This window comes from Acanthaster planci, linkage group LG18 (assembly GCF_054643075.1).
Source record: "Acanthaster planci isolate LZ-2023a linkage group LG18, COTS_SCS, whole genome shotgun sequence".
NCBI classification, from domain to species: Eukaryota; Metazoa; Echinodermata; class Asteroidea; order Valvatida; family Acanthasteridae; genus Acanthaster; species Acanthaster planci.
Window position 1 is genome coordinate 320,459 of NC_141794.1, and position 16,144 is coordinate 336,602.

Consider the following 16,144-nt stretch of genomic DNA (forward strand, 5'->3'; position numbering starts at 1 on the left):
CCTTTAGTAGTAAGGAAAAATATGATTAATTTCAGTCAATAACAAGTTTTTAATCTTGCGAAAGAGGATAACAGAATAAAGCTGGTTACTAATTTTTTATGTATGAAGAACCGGGTACGTGACAAGATACCAGTAATGCTATCGTGGCGAGCAAGATGGCGACACACTTAGCCGATTTAGATTTTCCTCCGTATGTCATAAAATGCGTCGACGAAACTCACTTTCTTGTCGCAGGAGGAGGCGGACACGCCAGAACTGGAGTTCCGAATTTTATAGTAAGTCGTCATTTGTGAAAACCATAATTTTTTTACCAAGTTACAGGCATTTTGGGAGTTAGGCCTATTTGTTTTTAATTTAAGAGTAAATGGTAACGAAGCGTTTATGTGTACCGAAATGCTTTTATTTTCGACACCATGTATCATGGAGCCTATCGATATCATGCCTGTGTTAATGTTATGAACTTGTGGTGTTGGGGTACACGGACTTGTACTTTGTAGGCTAAACTAGTCTGAGTAACTTTGACTCGCCTTTTAACTCTTGGACATGGTGAGGCGATTAACAGATATAATACTATTAATAGGCATGATAGGCATGGGCATATAGCACTGGTAGTGGTACTACTTTAGGCCTAGCTCGACCTGGGGTCTGTCTAGTACTAGTACATAATAAGGAAAGAGTTCCATAGGCCTAGGCTTACTTATTAGTAATTAACAATAATAGGCCTTCACTTACTCGGACATGTCGGACTGTCGCAGCTATTAAACACATATGGAAGTCTTGGAAAGAAAGGTGATCCTGATGCCACTTGCTTGGTTGATTATACACCAAAATCTTATCTTTCTTATTGGGCACGTTTTTAGGGAGGTCAATATTTGTCCTAATTTGGTAATCATCTGGCTTTTTATTGTTTATATTTGGTGTCAAGGAAATCTTTGAATTGCAAAGGAGAGGGCGACGCTTGTTTGCAGACAGCAAATTGCAGTATGACACGGATGTAGGCGAGGACAGGGCTGCCATTATGAATGCTGCCCTAAGGTTAGCCCAAGGATTTCCTTAAAAGCAGTTTTACTAATTACTGTCAACACACTGTCAACAGTACCATCAACATGTCACACTGTCAACACCTCTGAAATACATGGTATAGCCCGAGTTCCGTTAGAAGGCAAAGTGGCGGTCAACGACTAGACTGCTTAGAGATAAATTTTTTGTGTGTGAAAATACTCCATTTTCAAAGTTGGAATGTAACCCAAAAATTCTTGTTAGCAAATATTAAAGTTCTGTGCCTCTTAGCTGAATTTTACTGAATTTTGGACGTGTTGACGTTGAATAGCAAGACCCTACAAAAGTGTCTGTCTGAACACAGCAACTCTGTCTGTGGAATTGGAATTTCAACCATCACTTCTTTCATTGGGTCAGTTTTGCCTGTCAAGGGCATAACCAAGGGCAGATTCAGAACCAAATTTTTTTTGTGGGGGTGGGACCAAATTTTTTTTTTGGGGGGGGAAGCAAAAATATTTTAACGTAGCCTGGTATTGCATATCGTAGGGTAGGGGCTACACTTTGGGGTTTTTAGAAGAAAGAGAAATGAAATGGGCCAAAGACATCACTGTATTTATCACTCTCCCCCCCAATATTCATGTGTAAGGTTTACACAGCCTTATATTAGTATGTAATATTTCTTTGCAGTTTATTGGTTATTGGTTTGTTCGTCTCTCAGATTTGACGGCAAAGAGTATCTTCTGGCAGCAGGAAAAGATGAAAAATGCCAATTTTACAAGTTTGTCAAAACAAAAGAAGCAATGAAAGAGGGCGAAGAGGAGCCAAAACCCAACCAGACATCTAACAATGGGAATGACACAGGTTACTAGACTTAGTAAATGGTCTCATGATAACCAAGATTATCCGAACACTCGCTTCATGCAGTGTCATTCAGTGTTGTGTTGGGTGAAATCCTCTTCATAGAATTGCAGCATTAGGTCTGCATGTGTGGAAATGGTCTCCAATTATGAATAATGAAAAAAAGCAACATGACCAGAAGTCGTATTCCTTTGAGTCCAAATTGCATACAGTGCTTGCTTGAATTCCAACCTCCAACTTTATCTAATGACTTCAGTTAGGCACCTGATATTTTCTCCCTAAAGAAAAAGCTCGAGTAAATGTGTGTAATTTATAATAAATATGGATCTGAAGTTTTAGATTCAATTTTCTGAGCTTGACATTTTATAGAAGGCCTGTACTTCTGAACTTGTATTTGTAGGTAGCACAAGAAAACGCAAGAAAGCAAAAGAAGCCAAGCAGACTGCAGACAGCAATAAATCCAAAGAGAGTACTACCAAGTCAGAGAAGACTTCCTCACAGGAACCAGCTGTAGTTGTCACCAAATTTGACCTCGAGAGATTAGGATCGGTTCAGACAGATTTCACAGATGGAGACAAATATCAGAAAGCAGTTTGCTTCTCACCGAACGGAATGTTTTTTGCCACTGGAGGCGCAGACGGACATGTCAGAATGTGGTCTGTAAGTTACAGTCTTGTATGCCAAGCAAGATAAGGGATGGAGGGGCACCCCCCTTACCTGTCAAGTCCCTATACACACTCTAGACTATTGTTGCCAAACATATCCCCCTAGAAGTCTGTAAAGAATTCCTGAGATTCCGATCAAACAATGACCAACACAAAGGCTGCTTCAAGTGTAGTATTGCTATGGTTGAAGGTTCATTTGTGGTAAAACTGCTTCCAAATGTAGGAGTTTGTTATCTCAAAATCAATCTTTGAGCTGTTAGCCAGGAATTGTTTTGACAGTTGTACTTTTTGCTACTGAGAATTATTAAGCAGGAAAGTGACTGATAAATCTGGATAAAAATCCAGGGAAGGAAAGTATCAAATTGTGTTCTAAAATTTTTGACTAAAAAGTCAAATGTGAGTTTAATACCAAAATACATGTACACGTACCTCCAAAAGATACCTTATTCATTTTTTGATCTGCATTCCATCACAGTATCCATCATTTGAGAAACAGTACGAGATAAAAGCTCACTCCAAAGAAGTGGATGATATTATCATAAACCCTCTAGGAAACAGGGTAAGTTTTTGACGTCTCCTTTGTACTTCTCTGTTTAAAGCGAACAATCCTGTCTATTTTATGCAACAAAGGCGGAGTTCAGGATTAATGCTTTCCCGGTACAGCCAGATGATTGCGGTAACCAATTGCCAATCCATTACCAAATTTTAAGGGGGGGAGGGGGTCAAACTTATTAGGGGTCAAATAAATTCAGAAATTTTTGCATGTAACCTTTTATGGTCTTTCTGAGGGGTGAAGCTCCATTTTGGGGCTTTTTACACACTCTATGAAGAAAGGGATATGAAATTTACTGTCCATTATTTTTCCCCCTAAAAATCTGCCCGTTGTCTCTTTTTTTGCCCTCCCCCCAGATCAGCCCATGAAAATGATTGTTTTTTTTCATAAATTTTTGCATGCTGTTTTTAGCTGGTATCTGTGTCCAGAGACTCAACAGCCATCGTATGGAAAACAGTGGATGGCAGCAAAATGTGCGATCTGAAATGGGATGGGGTAAAGGCTGAGCAGACTACCAGTTACAGAGTTAGGTGCTGTAGGTAGGTTGAGGGTGTTGGGAACCAGTTGAATCTGCACTAGAACTGAATGTGTTGTGTCCAGTTTTCAAATGTATGCTCTTGTATTCACAAAGTTTGATTTCAAGAAGAGACGAATGAAATATCAGTTGTTATGCTCCTCTCTGTCAGGTTTGGCTTTATTGATAGCGACCCCAGCAAGTCCAACATGTACACCATCCACATCCCTCGCATCCAGGGCAAGACGAAGTCTTCTTACCTCACTCGATGGAATGCCATCAAGTACACACCAGAAAAGACCGTTTGCACGGGAACTGATGTCTTGTCAGCTTTGAATATTAGGTGAGTTAAAGTTGGCATCTGTAAGTGTGACAAGCTAGATGTGAATAGTATTACTGTTTCCTAAATTATCCTTCTGAAATGTCTTACATAAAAGATGGAACATTTTCAAGACCATAAAACTCATCACAATTATAATATCATTGTTCCACAGACAGAAACTGGTAAGGTTCATTAGTAATCAACTTTTGATGGACAAAGAAAACCAACTGATGTTGGGTTTAAACCTGCTACATGTACCTTTGAAATTTCACATCTGTGTGGATATTTTAATACACATTTGAAATTTTCTTTGGCCCAATAATGAGCATTATGAAAGACCATGTCCTCATCAGTCACTAGAAATAGTTTTATATATAAATCAATTACTAATAATTTGCCCTCCTTTTTCCCGTGACAGTCACAGTGGTAATCTGGTCGGTCTAGGCACAATGTCTGGCTCCATTGGCGTCTATATCTCCTTCAGTTTGCAGGTAAGCTTGCTATGACATGTACTACATGTGCAGAAATGCAAGCCTTGCGTACAGTGTGTTTATGCTCTTATTCATTCATCACTTTTTTTCATCAATTTTTTCAGTTTGTTGAAGCATTGGAGTTCTTTTCTGGATGGCTTTCAGTTTTCTTCATACCTTTGTGACAACTGTAGATAGTCATGGACCTGGATGTCAAAGCTTTTGACCCCTTGGACCGTGAGAAGTGAAATAATCTTGTCATTGCTGTTTTTATTTGTTATCAGAAATTGCGTGTGGTGAAAGATGTGCACGGTATCTTTGTGACAGGACTCTGTTTTGTTCCGATGACAAGAACAACGCGTGACCTACTCGGAGACCTTGAGACAGCTGTGCTGAGCGTATCCGCTGACAAGAAAGTATCCATTGTTGCCTTGGAACCCCCAAGTAAGCTTTGCCTCTACTTGCAGATTCTGGAGTGTTACACTTAAGTTGTTTTGAGAAAAAAAATGATAAACCTATGAACAAACCTACAAAATGTTTGCCCCTGAGTACAAAATCCATTATTCTGGGTCTGTTTCTACTTTATGTTCCTTCTTTGTTTACATTCCAGTGGAATTTCCAGCATGGTTGATGTTCGTTGGAGCATTCCTACTCATCATTCTCATCTTCACAGGATTAGCGGCACTCGGCCTCAGCTTTTAAACGCTGACCTTTACGCCACATCTGTGCTTACATCTGACTGCAGCCAATTAGAATACAGGGAATGAATATTTGTCTTGTTGTTTCCATCCAATGAAATATTAAATGAAGTGATGTTTCTGCTTTCCTTCATTCCTGAAGTCAAATCCCAGTTTCATGAAGAAGCCAAGCAGAAACTGTTCAGTTTAGCAGAAAGCAGCAGAATACAGTCATAACTCTCTAAGACTGCAATACAGGTTGGCTGGTAACCAAGTATTTTCAGTGGTACTTGGCATGTCTCTGAAATTGAGGCCGTTTGCTGATTTAGTTGGCTCTAGCTTACTTACACACAACCCTATCACATGGCTTTGGTCTCCTGTCCAGACAAAAATTTTCTAAGCCAACTCAAACATTATTGTGTTATTTTTGGATCTGTGTGGATGTTTGGATGTTATCTGACCTTGTTCAATGAAAGATAATTGACCATTCTTCATATATATGTTCCTGTTATTTTTATGAAGGGTGTAACTGAATTTTAGTGTTTTTTAAAGTGTCTATGGATATTCCATTATTATTCTGGTAGAGGAAATGTTTGTAGCCACAGCCTAAAGTGCCATTTAGGTCGTGGCAATAGAAACCCACCAGTTTATAGTCTTTTGGTGGTTTTAACGAAGTAATCTCTACTCTGAGACCCAGTAACGTTTTGGTCATGTTCTTGTTAGTCATCAGCAGATCCTGGGAGAGGCAAGTAAAGCCATTGAATAAAATGTGAGGCTGATGTTAGGACAACTTTAAACATATAAACAGCCTCTGAGTTTAGCCTCAGGATCTGCCCTTCTTCGTCAAAATTGTATGCAATAATAATTCCTCACACTTTTCTGTAACAATTGTAGCCTTTTGAATGGGCATGTTTAAAACTATGAGATAGTGTCAGGTTTAGTGGGTCTACAGTCCTGAATGAGGGACTTATTTACGCATTTTAATGCAAGAAAGTAATCATAAAAATTACAAATATTTGTTGTTATTAATTAAATATTTTTGTCATGATTTTACTAAACAGTACTTTCACGATAATAGCTACACGAAAAAATATGTAATATACAGTTAGGTTGTATTATGAAAACGGTTCACGAAATTTTGATGATGCAACTTTTGGTGATTAAATTTGGTAAATGTATATGATCAAAATGACTTTTGTGAAATTTTCCTCCTTCCTGTGTATTAGGTCAAAGGTTACCAGATGGTACCCTCTGACACGTTGACTTTAACCCCCCTCCTTTTCTGTGTCTTGCACAACGCGACTAAATTTTTCGGCCTTGCTGTTGCGTGCGCCTGGAACCAAATGTGTTTTTCCTTCAAAAACCTTGCATTAAATATACATGTAATTATTGTCTTCTGGATAGGAGCTCAGAGGAAACAAGAATGACGGCAGGGATTACGTGGCTTTAGATTCCTTAGAATACATCTACGTGTCTTTGAATTATCAACAATAAAAGTCTGTGATCAGAACATTAAGGTTCGTTGCGATTTCTGGTAGATTTTTTGCTGCCCTCTCTGAACCTTTCAAACACACATTGTACATGTCGATTAGCTGCACCTCCGCTTGGCGTCTTCGTTTCCCATCCTCTCGAAGCACCATCCACAACTTAGATTAAATTCACTTACAACAAAATATTGCCATGGTTGGTGACGAAGGACGCAATCGAATGACAGGATGTAACACGTCATTCATTGATCTCATGGAAATTACGAGTAGACGCAAGCGACAACGTCAAGTCTTCAAGGCTTTTCCAGCGCAATTCCCAGCCTAACTGGCGTCTAATAAATGATGCATTCGTCATTTACGACACCATCTGGGTCTAGGATGAAACATCTGACGAGTTTGGAACATTTTCATCAGCTGAGGACAGTGAGGGTGCAGAATTGTTACACTTCGCTTTCTTGATGGGTAGAAAGATTCGTGCAGAATTTTCAGCCTGCCAACAGCCTCGCATTGTGATTTCGACGCTATGCATTAAAAACTTGAAATGAAAACATTTAGGAAAAGCGTGTGTATTCCGATTTTGAAGCTTTTTTTCATTTACAACCTTGTTATGATTCTTTGAGGAAACATTGTAATGTGCGTTTTTGTTTAATTTGCATTAGTTGTAAATGTGCTGTGCTGTATCAAATGTAGCAATTTGTTCAAGATTTACTCGGTAAACCAACCAAATATTTGAACATTTTCAGTACAACTCTCATGAGCGGCACAGGAGTTACTCATACCATGGAAGTAGGACAATTAAGAGGGCTTAGACTAGTCAGTTTGGGGGTCTAGAGACACTACATTATACACTCATATACAAACTCAAAACCAAAGGCAATTCAAATCATTTTACAGGTCTTTTCCACATGCAGTGAAAACTACAAATCAATCGTCCTCCCAAGAGCTGTATTAATTATATACAATGTACATGTAAGTGTAAGTTGGCAATTAGTCTCTGCAAATGTTCCTCCTATTTCCAATCACTGTGGCGAAAAAACCAAGCGCTGATTGAAATGGGCTGAATCACACAGAACGGAAGGTTGCACTTAATCATATTCAGGTCATCCTCTGTTACGTAATTTGACCTGGACCGTGTCTGCATGGTTTGGGTGACCACTGGGTCGTCGATGAGTAGCCCGCCCACATTAAATTCTCAGTGCTTTATCCTCCTTTTCAATGTCCCTTTTCAAGCTTATAGCTCACTCTGCTGTCTTTAAACTCTCATTTTGCTGGAGATTGTACTTTCAACTTTTAATGCAGTGATTTGAAAATATAATCTGCCACTTCATGTCAGGATATTATTAAAAAATTGAACTATTGCCATACATAGTTTTCTATTTAACAAATATTGTTTTGAATTTGAAAAAAGCCGAGAGCCTTAAAGCTTCAATTTCTAAGGTGAAATGGTCACTTTTCTGTATCTTATCAATACGTGACAAGCAATAAAAAGCATAAAGACAGTGTTGTTGAGAAAATGGGAAAAATGACAGTCACAATAACAAACAGATGACTTGTGCAGAGGTGCCTTATTTTCGCATTACTCGCGGCAACGGGACTGACCAATCCCAAGCCGAAACATGCTTGACGTCAGATCATGAATAATAATTATGTTTGGAAATAACCAAAGTGAATTTACCCCTTAAAACTTGAGAATGTTATGTCAAAACTATTTTTTCAGTCCTGAGTCCCCCCCCGGCCCCCAGTCTGGGAAATTTTCCTCTTCGCTTAGAATCACACTACAATAAGAGTACAGTGAATTAACGTAGCTTCCGTGTGGACTGACAATTTGAAAGTTTGAAAGATAACCTCATTACATGTATTTCAAGGCATGCACTGTACGGCGAAAAAATCACCAAGTTGGATTTCACACCATCTTAAACTGAAACCATGTAAAATTCGTAAAACATGATGTTGCAATGAATTAAGTTTAAATTCCGCAGAGCCATTCACAACCTGGGTTTGTCACTGCAGCAGCAAAGCAAGCCTTGGTTTAATTTACTTCGTGCGGTCGATCGATCTGATGGCGGGCCGGGGGCGCATACCATGATCACCACGGACCGTGGGAGGGGTGCTGAATTGATTTTTGGAAGGAGACAATTTTTTAATTATATTATTTTAATTTTTGATATCAGTACACGTGTTTAATTTTTCACCAGACGAAAAACGAAATGGAAAAAATAACCTACCTAAAACTTGGGTTGAACAAATAATTCCTGAATGAGGAATGTTTAGCTTGTTGTCTCAATGAGTTCGTTTTAGTTTCTCAAGGAGCTGAGTTAACTAAACACGATTCTTTTGAAAAAAAGAAATTTTATAGAATTATCTATGAAATTCAGACAGAGCTAGTTACATCCTTGATTTCCACCTCAGACATCATTTAATTTTCATTGCCCCGACCGAAGTTGATATCATTCTATAGTTCGGAAAGTTGAAACATTCCAGTGAGTTTGACACCTTGATCTCTTTTCGCGCTCACCTATTCGTGTTGGGTTTACAGAGTTAAGACAGGAAACCAAAAACAAATATTATTCACTAGAAGCAGTTTTCTAAAGAAATTGTGATCCTTTCTTCAATGAAGGTAAACGTTCAATCGGAACTTGAGCAATATGCTGCGCGGAAATGAACTATTCAATTGATGACGTGAGGCTGGGACGGTGCCACCGTTCAGTGGTCTGACCGGGGTCCTTTGAGACAATTTTTAAAAAGGAGAGAGTAAAATAAAGATCACAAAAAAGTGTTATTCCACAGGTTCGTGTGTACGGATGAGAAGTATAATTTTCTCTAATGTTCATAGAACTAATTCTCAGATTCTGTGGAAAATAATCCTCCGCTCAGAAATTTGCTCCATGATGGCGCAAGTGAGTTTTCAGACTTTCAGGCTCTAGCATCATGGACTCTCCTGTGATTCACACTGTGGACTATACGTACGGTGGTGCCGTAGAGTTCCCGGCTATAAATTCAAGTGTTGTGGGTTGGAGTGTCAAAAGTAGGCCTATGTTACTTTTGGGTAGATTTGCTAAAGTACTTTTTCATCAGGGAAAGGAATTTCAGGCATTGAAACGCAAAAACTTCTAAAAATGATCGATTCCAACGAGAGCATGATCATACCATAAACCAGGCGGACTGACATGTCGCGATCAGATGGCAGATGGCAGCGGCCCGGGTCGCTTTGCATCAAGTTGGCAAGGTTTTCAGTTCAGTAGTCTTTTCAGATAGAAATCGAAAAGCAAATTCCCAGTAAATTAAGAAAACTCAAAAATTAACTGTAATGATATAAAGCCATTTTCGTTTCATGAATAATGGTACTTTTTCAGCACAAAATGGAGTACGGAAGTCGCAGCTTGTGACGGAAATATGGCCGCCGCCAAGATTTTGTTTCTTTGAGCACCAACTTTGGGAGCTCAAAAACATCCAAAGACAAAACAAAATCAGTATGAATTTTAGATATAATTTAAATGAGGGAATATGTTTTGAGTATGTATAGTCATAATAATTGTAAGCTCTAGTTATTTTTGTAGAAAAATAGTTTATTTTTACGATTTAGTGAAATATTTTTTACTTTCTTATTTTTACAGTTTTTTGGAGTGATCTAAACGTCGCACCGCTGAATTGTCCGGTATTATTAGAAATTGCAGCTTGTTTTCTACATGAGCATTTAGAAAATATCACCATTTTGCATTCAATAATCCAGAAATCTGACTTTAAAAACTACGTACTAACACAGAACTTTGCCATAATGTCATTGTGCAATGAAAGGCGCGCTCTGTACTCAGGCACTGTGTGCGCGTAGTCTGTGATTTCTCAAACGTCCGCATTGAGTGTATATGATCGTCTGTATGCCCATATTTCGAGCATTCAATCAATTTTACCAACAGGTGTTCTACGTTGTTGAAGTGAACTCCCAAATTGTCACCATCATGGCTGATGTTCAGCAAACAGTTGCAAAGCCCGCCAAGAAGCCATCCAAGCCCCGGAAGCCAGCAGGGCCCAAGGGCACCGACATGATCTTGGATGCTTTGAAGAATCTCGGCCAACCTCGCAAGCCAGTCTCTGCTCAAGCTATCACCAAGTACGTCAAAGCTAATTACAAAGTTTCTGACAAGGTGGATGCTTCTCTGAAGAGGGCCGCTAAGAAGCTGCTTGCCGACGGTAAAATCGTGCAGGTGAAAGGCAAGGGATACAACGGATCCTTCAAGCTGAATGTCAAGGCAGTCGCTGCTGCTGAGGCCGCTAAGAAGAAGAGGGCAGCTGCCAAGGAAAAGAAGAAGGTAGCGCAGGAGAAGGCTAAAGCCAAGAAGGCCAAGAAAGCTGCTGACAAGAAGGCCAAGGCGGCTGACAAGAAGGCCAAGAAGGCAGCCAAGAAGAAGACATCCAAGACGAAGAAACCTGCTGCCAAGAAGCCTGCCGCCAAGAAGGCAGCTAAGAAGCCTGCCACCAAGAAGGCAGCCAAGAAGCCTGCCACCAAGAAAGCAGCTAAGCCCGCCAAGAAGGCAGCTAAGCCCGCCAAGAAGGCAGCCAAGCCCGCCAAGAAGGCTAAGCCCGCCAAGAAGCCCGCAGCCAAGAAGGCAGCCAAGAAATAAGCAGCTACTCAGCTTGCAAACCCAAACGGCTCTTTTCAGAGCCACCACATATTCAAAAAAGAGATCATTCTTGCTGTCAAATAAATCGTGTCTATTTCAGTCTTTATTTTTAAAGATCATGCCATCATTCCTCCTTTTCCTAAATCGAAACCATGTTCAACCTCCGGCCCCCATAACCCCCTCGTAGCGTAATCGAAAAACAAATAATGATACAAAGCAAACAGTCTTTTGAGTTCATTCAAAAATATCCCTTCTTTTAAACTAGACAAAAAGTTTTTGTTGGAGTTACGTCCTTATTTAATAAAGTGGAAATTTATGCTGATGCAGGAGTATGACCTTCCCTTATTGGCATCACGAAGCCGATAAGACGGATATTTTATGCCAAGTCAAATGTCGCGTGGGAAGCCAACACCTGTCATAATCTTAATTAAAATTGTACTGAAGTTAAAGGAGGAAATCCTGTGGAGGCTCTTCATTGCCTACTAAGATTCAATAGCACGGAACAAGATGAACGAACGAACAGCCTCGCTGCTAACCTTCTTTGTACTGAGCAGTCTACCAGGTAATGAGACTTTATATGTGGATTGGACTTTTTTGCACAATTTCTACTCTGCTAACTTGATTTTGCTTCTTTGCGCTACACGAACGTAGTAAAAGTATACGAGTATATGTATTTGAATGAATGTGTAGTTATCATAAGTGCTAATTTCAGACGGGAAAATTCACGGGGTGAAGGATGTAAGGAAAGACATGGAAGGATGTACATTTCAAAACAGCTGCAATTCGTGACATTCAAGAAGACCTTATTTGACTTCTTTTAGTTCTTTAGTTGTTCCTGTTGACTATTTTCCTGCGCTTTCCAGGAGCAATGCTCGTCTACACTGCCTACAGTCCAACAACAGGATATTCTTTCGTCGTATTCGAAGACAGCGTTGACGACACCGACTCATGGTTTGAGGCCAGGGCCAAATGCCGCGTTCACTCACAGTACGCCGACTTGGCTGAGATAAGTGCAAGCGACTTCACAATAGTACAAGATCTACTGAGCAACTCACAAGCATCGTAAGAATTTTAGTTGTAATATGTGCACGGTAGAGCTTTTTAATATCCTCTTGAATACACAATCCGAAAATTTGACCGAGTGCACTCTTCATCTCTTTGAACGCATATGAAAATTAATAACAGATTTTAGTGTACTGTGTACATGTACCTGTACCGTATACAAGTGCACTGTATGTTTGTTTTGCTTTTGTAGACCTCAGTACCATTACGATTCCTTCATCGTGAACATTCCACTGAGTCCAACTTCACCATCTCCGTTTGAAAATTCAATCTGTCTGACTGAAAGGAAACTAAAGAGGTTATAATATAATTTACGCATTTACTATGTACGCAGTTCTTCCTCTTACTGGATTGGAATCTACGACCACTTATCCGAAATGAACTTCAAGTCTCTGTACACCGGGGCAGACATAACCTTCGCGAACTGGGACAACGATAGACCAAAGAACGACATGAACAAGAACTGTGGGTCCTGGGATACTTCAAATAGTTATTGGAAAGACGAGGCTTGTACTGGGAAGAAACGGGGAGTGTTATGTCGGATGCTGACGCCTATTCCTTCTTCCAACATCGACCCTAACACAGGTGAACCAATTTGGGCGTTTCACAATAGGGCGCCTCCAAGATTTTGCAATGTATTGGCCAATCACAATGCGCGAAATCTGTCGACGCAATGCCCGTTTGGAAAGGGTCAACAGATTTTGCTCATTGTGATTGGCTAACGCGTTGCAAACTCTTGGAGGTGCACTGTTGTGAATCGCCCGTATTCCTTGAAGAGTTGTTTTATTCTGATTTTCTCTTCTTTCGGTCGTTCTGCAAGTTTGGAGACTATGGGGAGGGATATTGAAGTGATACTACATTTGTAATTTGGCTTTCTCTTGTATCGCAGGCTGTCCGCCAACAATGGTCCCCTTTGATGACGTCTGCTACGATTTTCGTGTGTTGATGACTGGGAATTTCAGCTCTGCACGGCAGGCTTGTGAAACATTACCAGGTCGGATGATTATACCGGAGAGCCAGTCTGAAGCAGACTTCGTGGACCTGTATACCATCCTCACGGGGTATAAGAAGCGAGGAAAAATATCCAATATTTTCTGACAATGGCCCAAGGGCAATAAACCCTACGTCCACTCGCCCAAACCCACCTAGCTGGCAATTATTAGTTGAAAGTTTTAAAACGAAAGTGTTCACGTTGAGTGGTAAAACAGTTCGAGATTTAAAATAGGAGCAATGAGTCAACAATTTACTTTCCCATCTTTTGAACATTTCGCATGCAGCAAAGCTACTTTTTGGCTGGGTATCACGGATGAAGAAGAAGACAACGACCTGCGCAGTATTTACGGACCTAACCTCTCTTTCGAAAAATGGCACCCGAGTGGCTCGGGCGTCGTTGCATCTGAGACAGACTGTGCCTATATCGACACCAGCAGCGGCTACTGGTTAACAGACCATTGCGATGAACCAAAAGGCGTCATGTGTTCTTTCGTTCCACCACTACTACAAGGTTAACCTGACTTTTTGAAGCTGTTTGAGGAAAACCTAACATGAGTGTGTATAAACTAAATGTCCCTTGTCTTTGTAACTATGGCACTAGTACTGACATTGCCATAATTATTTGTATCGCACGTCAAACCTACGATTTTAGACGTAAAACACACTATCCAAGGTCACCGGATATGATCAAATCTGTCAAAAATCGTGAAAATCATATATCATGAAGTAAACGGGTGATTATTTAAACTTGTCAATGCTTCTTTTCCTTACTAAGGGTTATTGTCAAATCCCTTTTCCGTTTTATCTACCCTCTCTGCATTCTTAGAAGAGACAACAGTAGCACAAAGCATTACATCCACTAGTGAGACAACGCAAGATGCATTTACAATCGTTGCATCCACAGATCATGACGTCACTTCTCCAACCTCATCCGAGGCGCAAGGACCCTGTGAGTAAACCATTCGGTCCGCACTATCTGTCTGTCAGTTGGTCTGTCAGTCTGTCTGTACGAATCAACAGCACGGTGCCGCTAAGCTGCGCGAGCCCGCAGTCGCTCCTTTTGAAGCACGGCCTACTACACGCAAAGCTTTTTTTCTATCAATAACATCACACAGCAGGTTTTATCCCGTGTAAGGCAGGATGCCACCTGCTATGAGAAGAAAAAAGCTACAGTTCGAGGTACCAAAGTGTAAGAACACAACTTGGTGAGTATGCATGTAAAAGCTTCACTGGGTAAGTAGAAGACTCATTGATGAGGACGATGGTTCATCGGCGACATGTGCTGTGTGCACCCACTTTATTCCGACGGAGGGATTTGACCAATCCATTTGTTGAGGTGCTAAAATGTTAGGTTATTTCTAACGGTTGGGAAGCCCCTTTTGTTTTATTTTATGGTAACAGATTGCAAACCTGTTGAAAGGAAAGCGTCCACCGTCATGAGCCTTCCTGGGCATACACGCGAACGCTCCCACAGACATGCATGGCAGCGGTCGGCTGATGAAAGTCTGCATCGTGCTAGGTGAGGGCGCTATATAGTTTTGGATCATGAGCAAGGACACTTACTTGGGATCGCAGACAGTACTTCTGGCCGAGAGATGTCATTCATTAATGATTTCTCAGTCCCCCTCTGGTAAATGAATGGCTCATTTTCGTTTCATGACGACTGTGAGACCTATCTAAAGTACCTCATACGAAACTTTTTAATCCAGTTCGCATCTAAAATTTTTCACGAAGTTGTGAACAGATGTTTTGCCACCTGAATAGTTTTGCCATGTCTATCGCTAACAAAATTAACCTTTTGTCTGTTTCGTACTCTGCAGTCCTGTCTGTGAAGCCTCAGTGTCTGGTCGGTGATGATGCATACGCACTGGCTCCCTTGGGATGCATTTGCTGAGAACAAATTGTAGTGATAACGTATCATTGTGGGAAATTATAAAAAATCAAATCTAACGTTTGGGTAAGATCTGAGACTATTTTTTGTTGAAAATTTTTATTGAAATTTAAAATTTGTCGAACTAAACTTTAAGACAGTTTATCTTGATCAGAGACAGCGATGTGAACTTAACGAGGTTTGGGACTGTTACAGGAAGATTCGATAACAAAAAGTAAACAAGTTTATCAGGAAAAGCCAGAATAACAACTTTGTTTGAGAAAACTAGAACCGATTGGAAAATAGAAGTGTTAGCTTACGGCCAAAACGATCAAGGAAACCCAATTTTGAAGAAATTGGAAATTTAAAACTGGCCTATGCGATTTGTAATGAAAATGTTTACAAAAACGAACAACAAAATTACTGTCATTTAATGTTTTACAGTTTGAGGAAATCCGTAACAAAACAGGATTCAGCAATGTTCTGACGGATAAACGGCTTTGTCAGATCGGTTACAGTGTCGCAAAATACAGAAGAACGTATTAATTCTATGGATTCATATTCAGTTTATGTACAGTAGTCTGTAGTTGTGTTATTAATGTTGTTTTCCTTGAATAAAAGAACTTTTCAGGAATACTTATTCAAAATCTTTTGCCGTTTGTGGCATTTTGTAATGACGGATAAGATGCCCCAAACAGCAGCTCAATGAGCCATAAACTGGAGAGACTGTTTCTAACGAAGTAACCAAAGTGGGCTGGGCGGGGTGTTGGAGACAGAAGAAAGGCAGGTTTTGATCAACACACGACACTTTCTATACCTCTTCACTGAAACGTACAAACAAGGAGCATTATAAGTGGTTCATCGATGATTTTTTTAAAAGAAAACCATCATCATAGCCCATCCCATCGGTGTCGACGGTGGAGAGAGCGTCTTTCACGGTCATCTTTGTACTGTTGGCCAGAATTAACGAAGCAGCGCGGCCTTTGCGCACTACGCCAGTTGGTGCAGTAATTGCTTGTAACAGTTGTTCCCAGAAAATACAAATAAAAAATCAC

At 40.2% G+C, this 16,144-nt stretch overlaps 3 protein-coding genes across 3 annotated transcripts; all 3 read left to right on the forward strand.

The window, feature by feature from the left end:
* The first annotated feature begins 7 nt into the window (after window positions 1-7).
* Window positions 8-6,247, forward strand: preb (prolactin regulatory element binding). The gene is made up of 10 exons (XM_022233764.2): window positions 8-275; window positions 926-1,035; window positions 1,718-1,860; window positions 2,258-2,517; window positions 2,998-3,081; window positions 3,487-3,614; window positions 3,762-3,932; window positions 4,330-4,402; window positions 4,666-4,825; window positions 4,992-6,247. Exons 1-10 carry the CDS (start codon window positions 156-158, stop codon window positions 5,081-5,083), a joined length of 1,341 nt encoding a protein of 446 aa, XP_022089456.1. The 5' UTR covers window positions 8-155; the 3' UTR covers window positions 5,084-6,247.
* A 4,174-nt stretch (window positions 6,248-10,421) lies between these two features.
* LOC110980106 (uncharacterized) lies at window positions 10,422-11,374 on the forward strand. Its single transcript, XM_022236455.2, has one exon. The coding sequence runs from the start codon at window positions 10,502-10,504 to the stop codon at window positions 11,162-11,164; it is 663 nt and encodes a 220-aa protein (XP_022092147.2). The 5' UTR covers window positions 10,422-10,501; the 3' UTR covers window positions 11,165-11,374.
* Window positions 11,375-11,586: 212 nt separating this feature from the next.
* On the forward strand, window positions 11,587-15,723 carry LOC110979847 (macrophage mannose receptor 1-like). The gene is made up of 8 exons (XM_022235961.2): window positions 11,587-11,726; window positions 12,028-12,226; window positions 12,561-12,811; window positions 13,116-13,287; window positions 13,504-13,730; window positions 14,046-14,168; window positions 14,621-14,738; window positions 15,040-15,723. Exons 1-8 carry the CDS (start codon window positions 11,672-11,674, stop codon window positions 15,071-15,073), a joined length of 1,179 nt encoding a protein of 392 aa, XP_022091653.2. The 5' UTR covers window positions 11,587-11,671; the 3' UTR covers window positions 15,074-15,723.
* The last annotated feature ends 421 nt before the right edge of the window (window positions 15,724-16,144 follow it).

Bases quoted from the DNA above. Each gene is read 5' to 3' on its own strand.
- LOC110979847 (XM_022235961.2), top strand. From the start codon at position 11,672: ATGAACGAACGAACAGCCTCGCTGCTAACCTTCTTTGTACTGAGCAGT. The intron at 12,227-12,560 runs GTAAGAATTTTA...CTATGTACGCAG, and splicing joins CTGAGCAACTCACAAGCATC to TTCTTCCTCTTACTGGATTG. The intron at 13,288-13,503 runs GTATAAGAAGCG...TTTCGCATGCAG, and splicing joins CTGTATACCATCCTCACGGG to CAAAGCTACTTTTTGGCTGG.
- preb (XM_022233764.2), top strand. From the start codon at position 156: ATGGCGACACACTTAGCCGATTTAGATTTTCCTCCGTATGTCATAAAA. The intron at 3,615-3,761 runs GTAGGTTGAGGG...CCTCTCTGTCAG, and splicing joins TACAGAGTTAGGTGCTGTAG to GTTTGGCTTTATTGATAGCG. The intron at 3,933-4,329 runs GTGAGTTAAAGT...TTCCCGTGACAG, and splicing joins TTGTCAGCTTTGAATATTAG to TCACAGTGGTAATCTGGTCG.
- LOC110980106 (XM_022236455.2), top strand. From the start codon at position 10,502: ATGGCTGATGTTCAGCAAACAGTTGCAAAGCCCGCCAAGAAGCCATCC.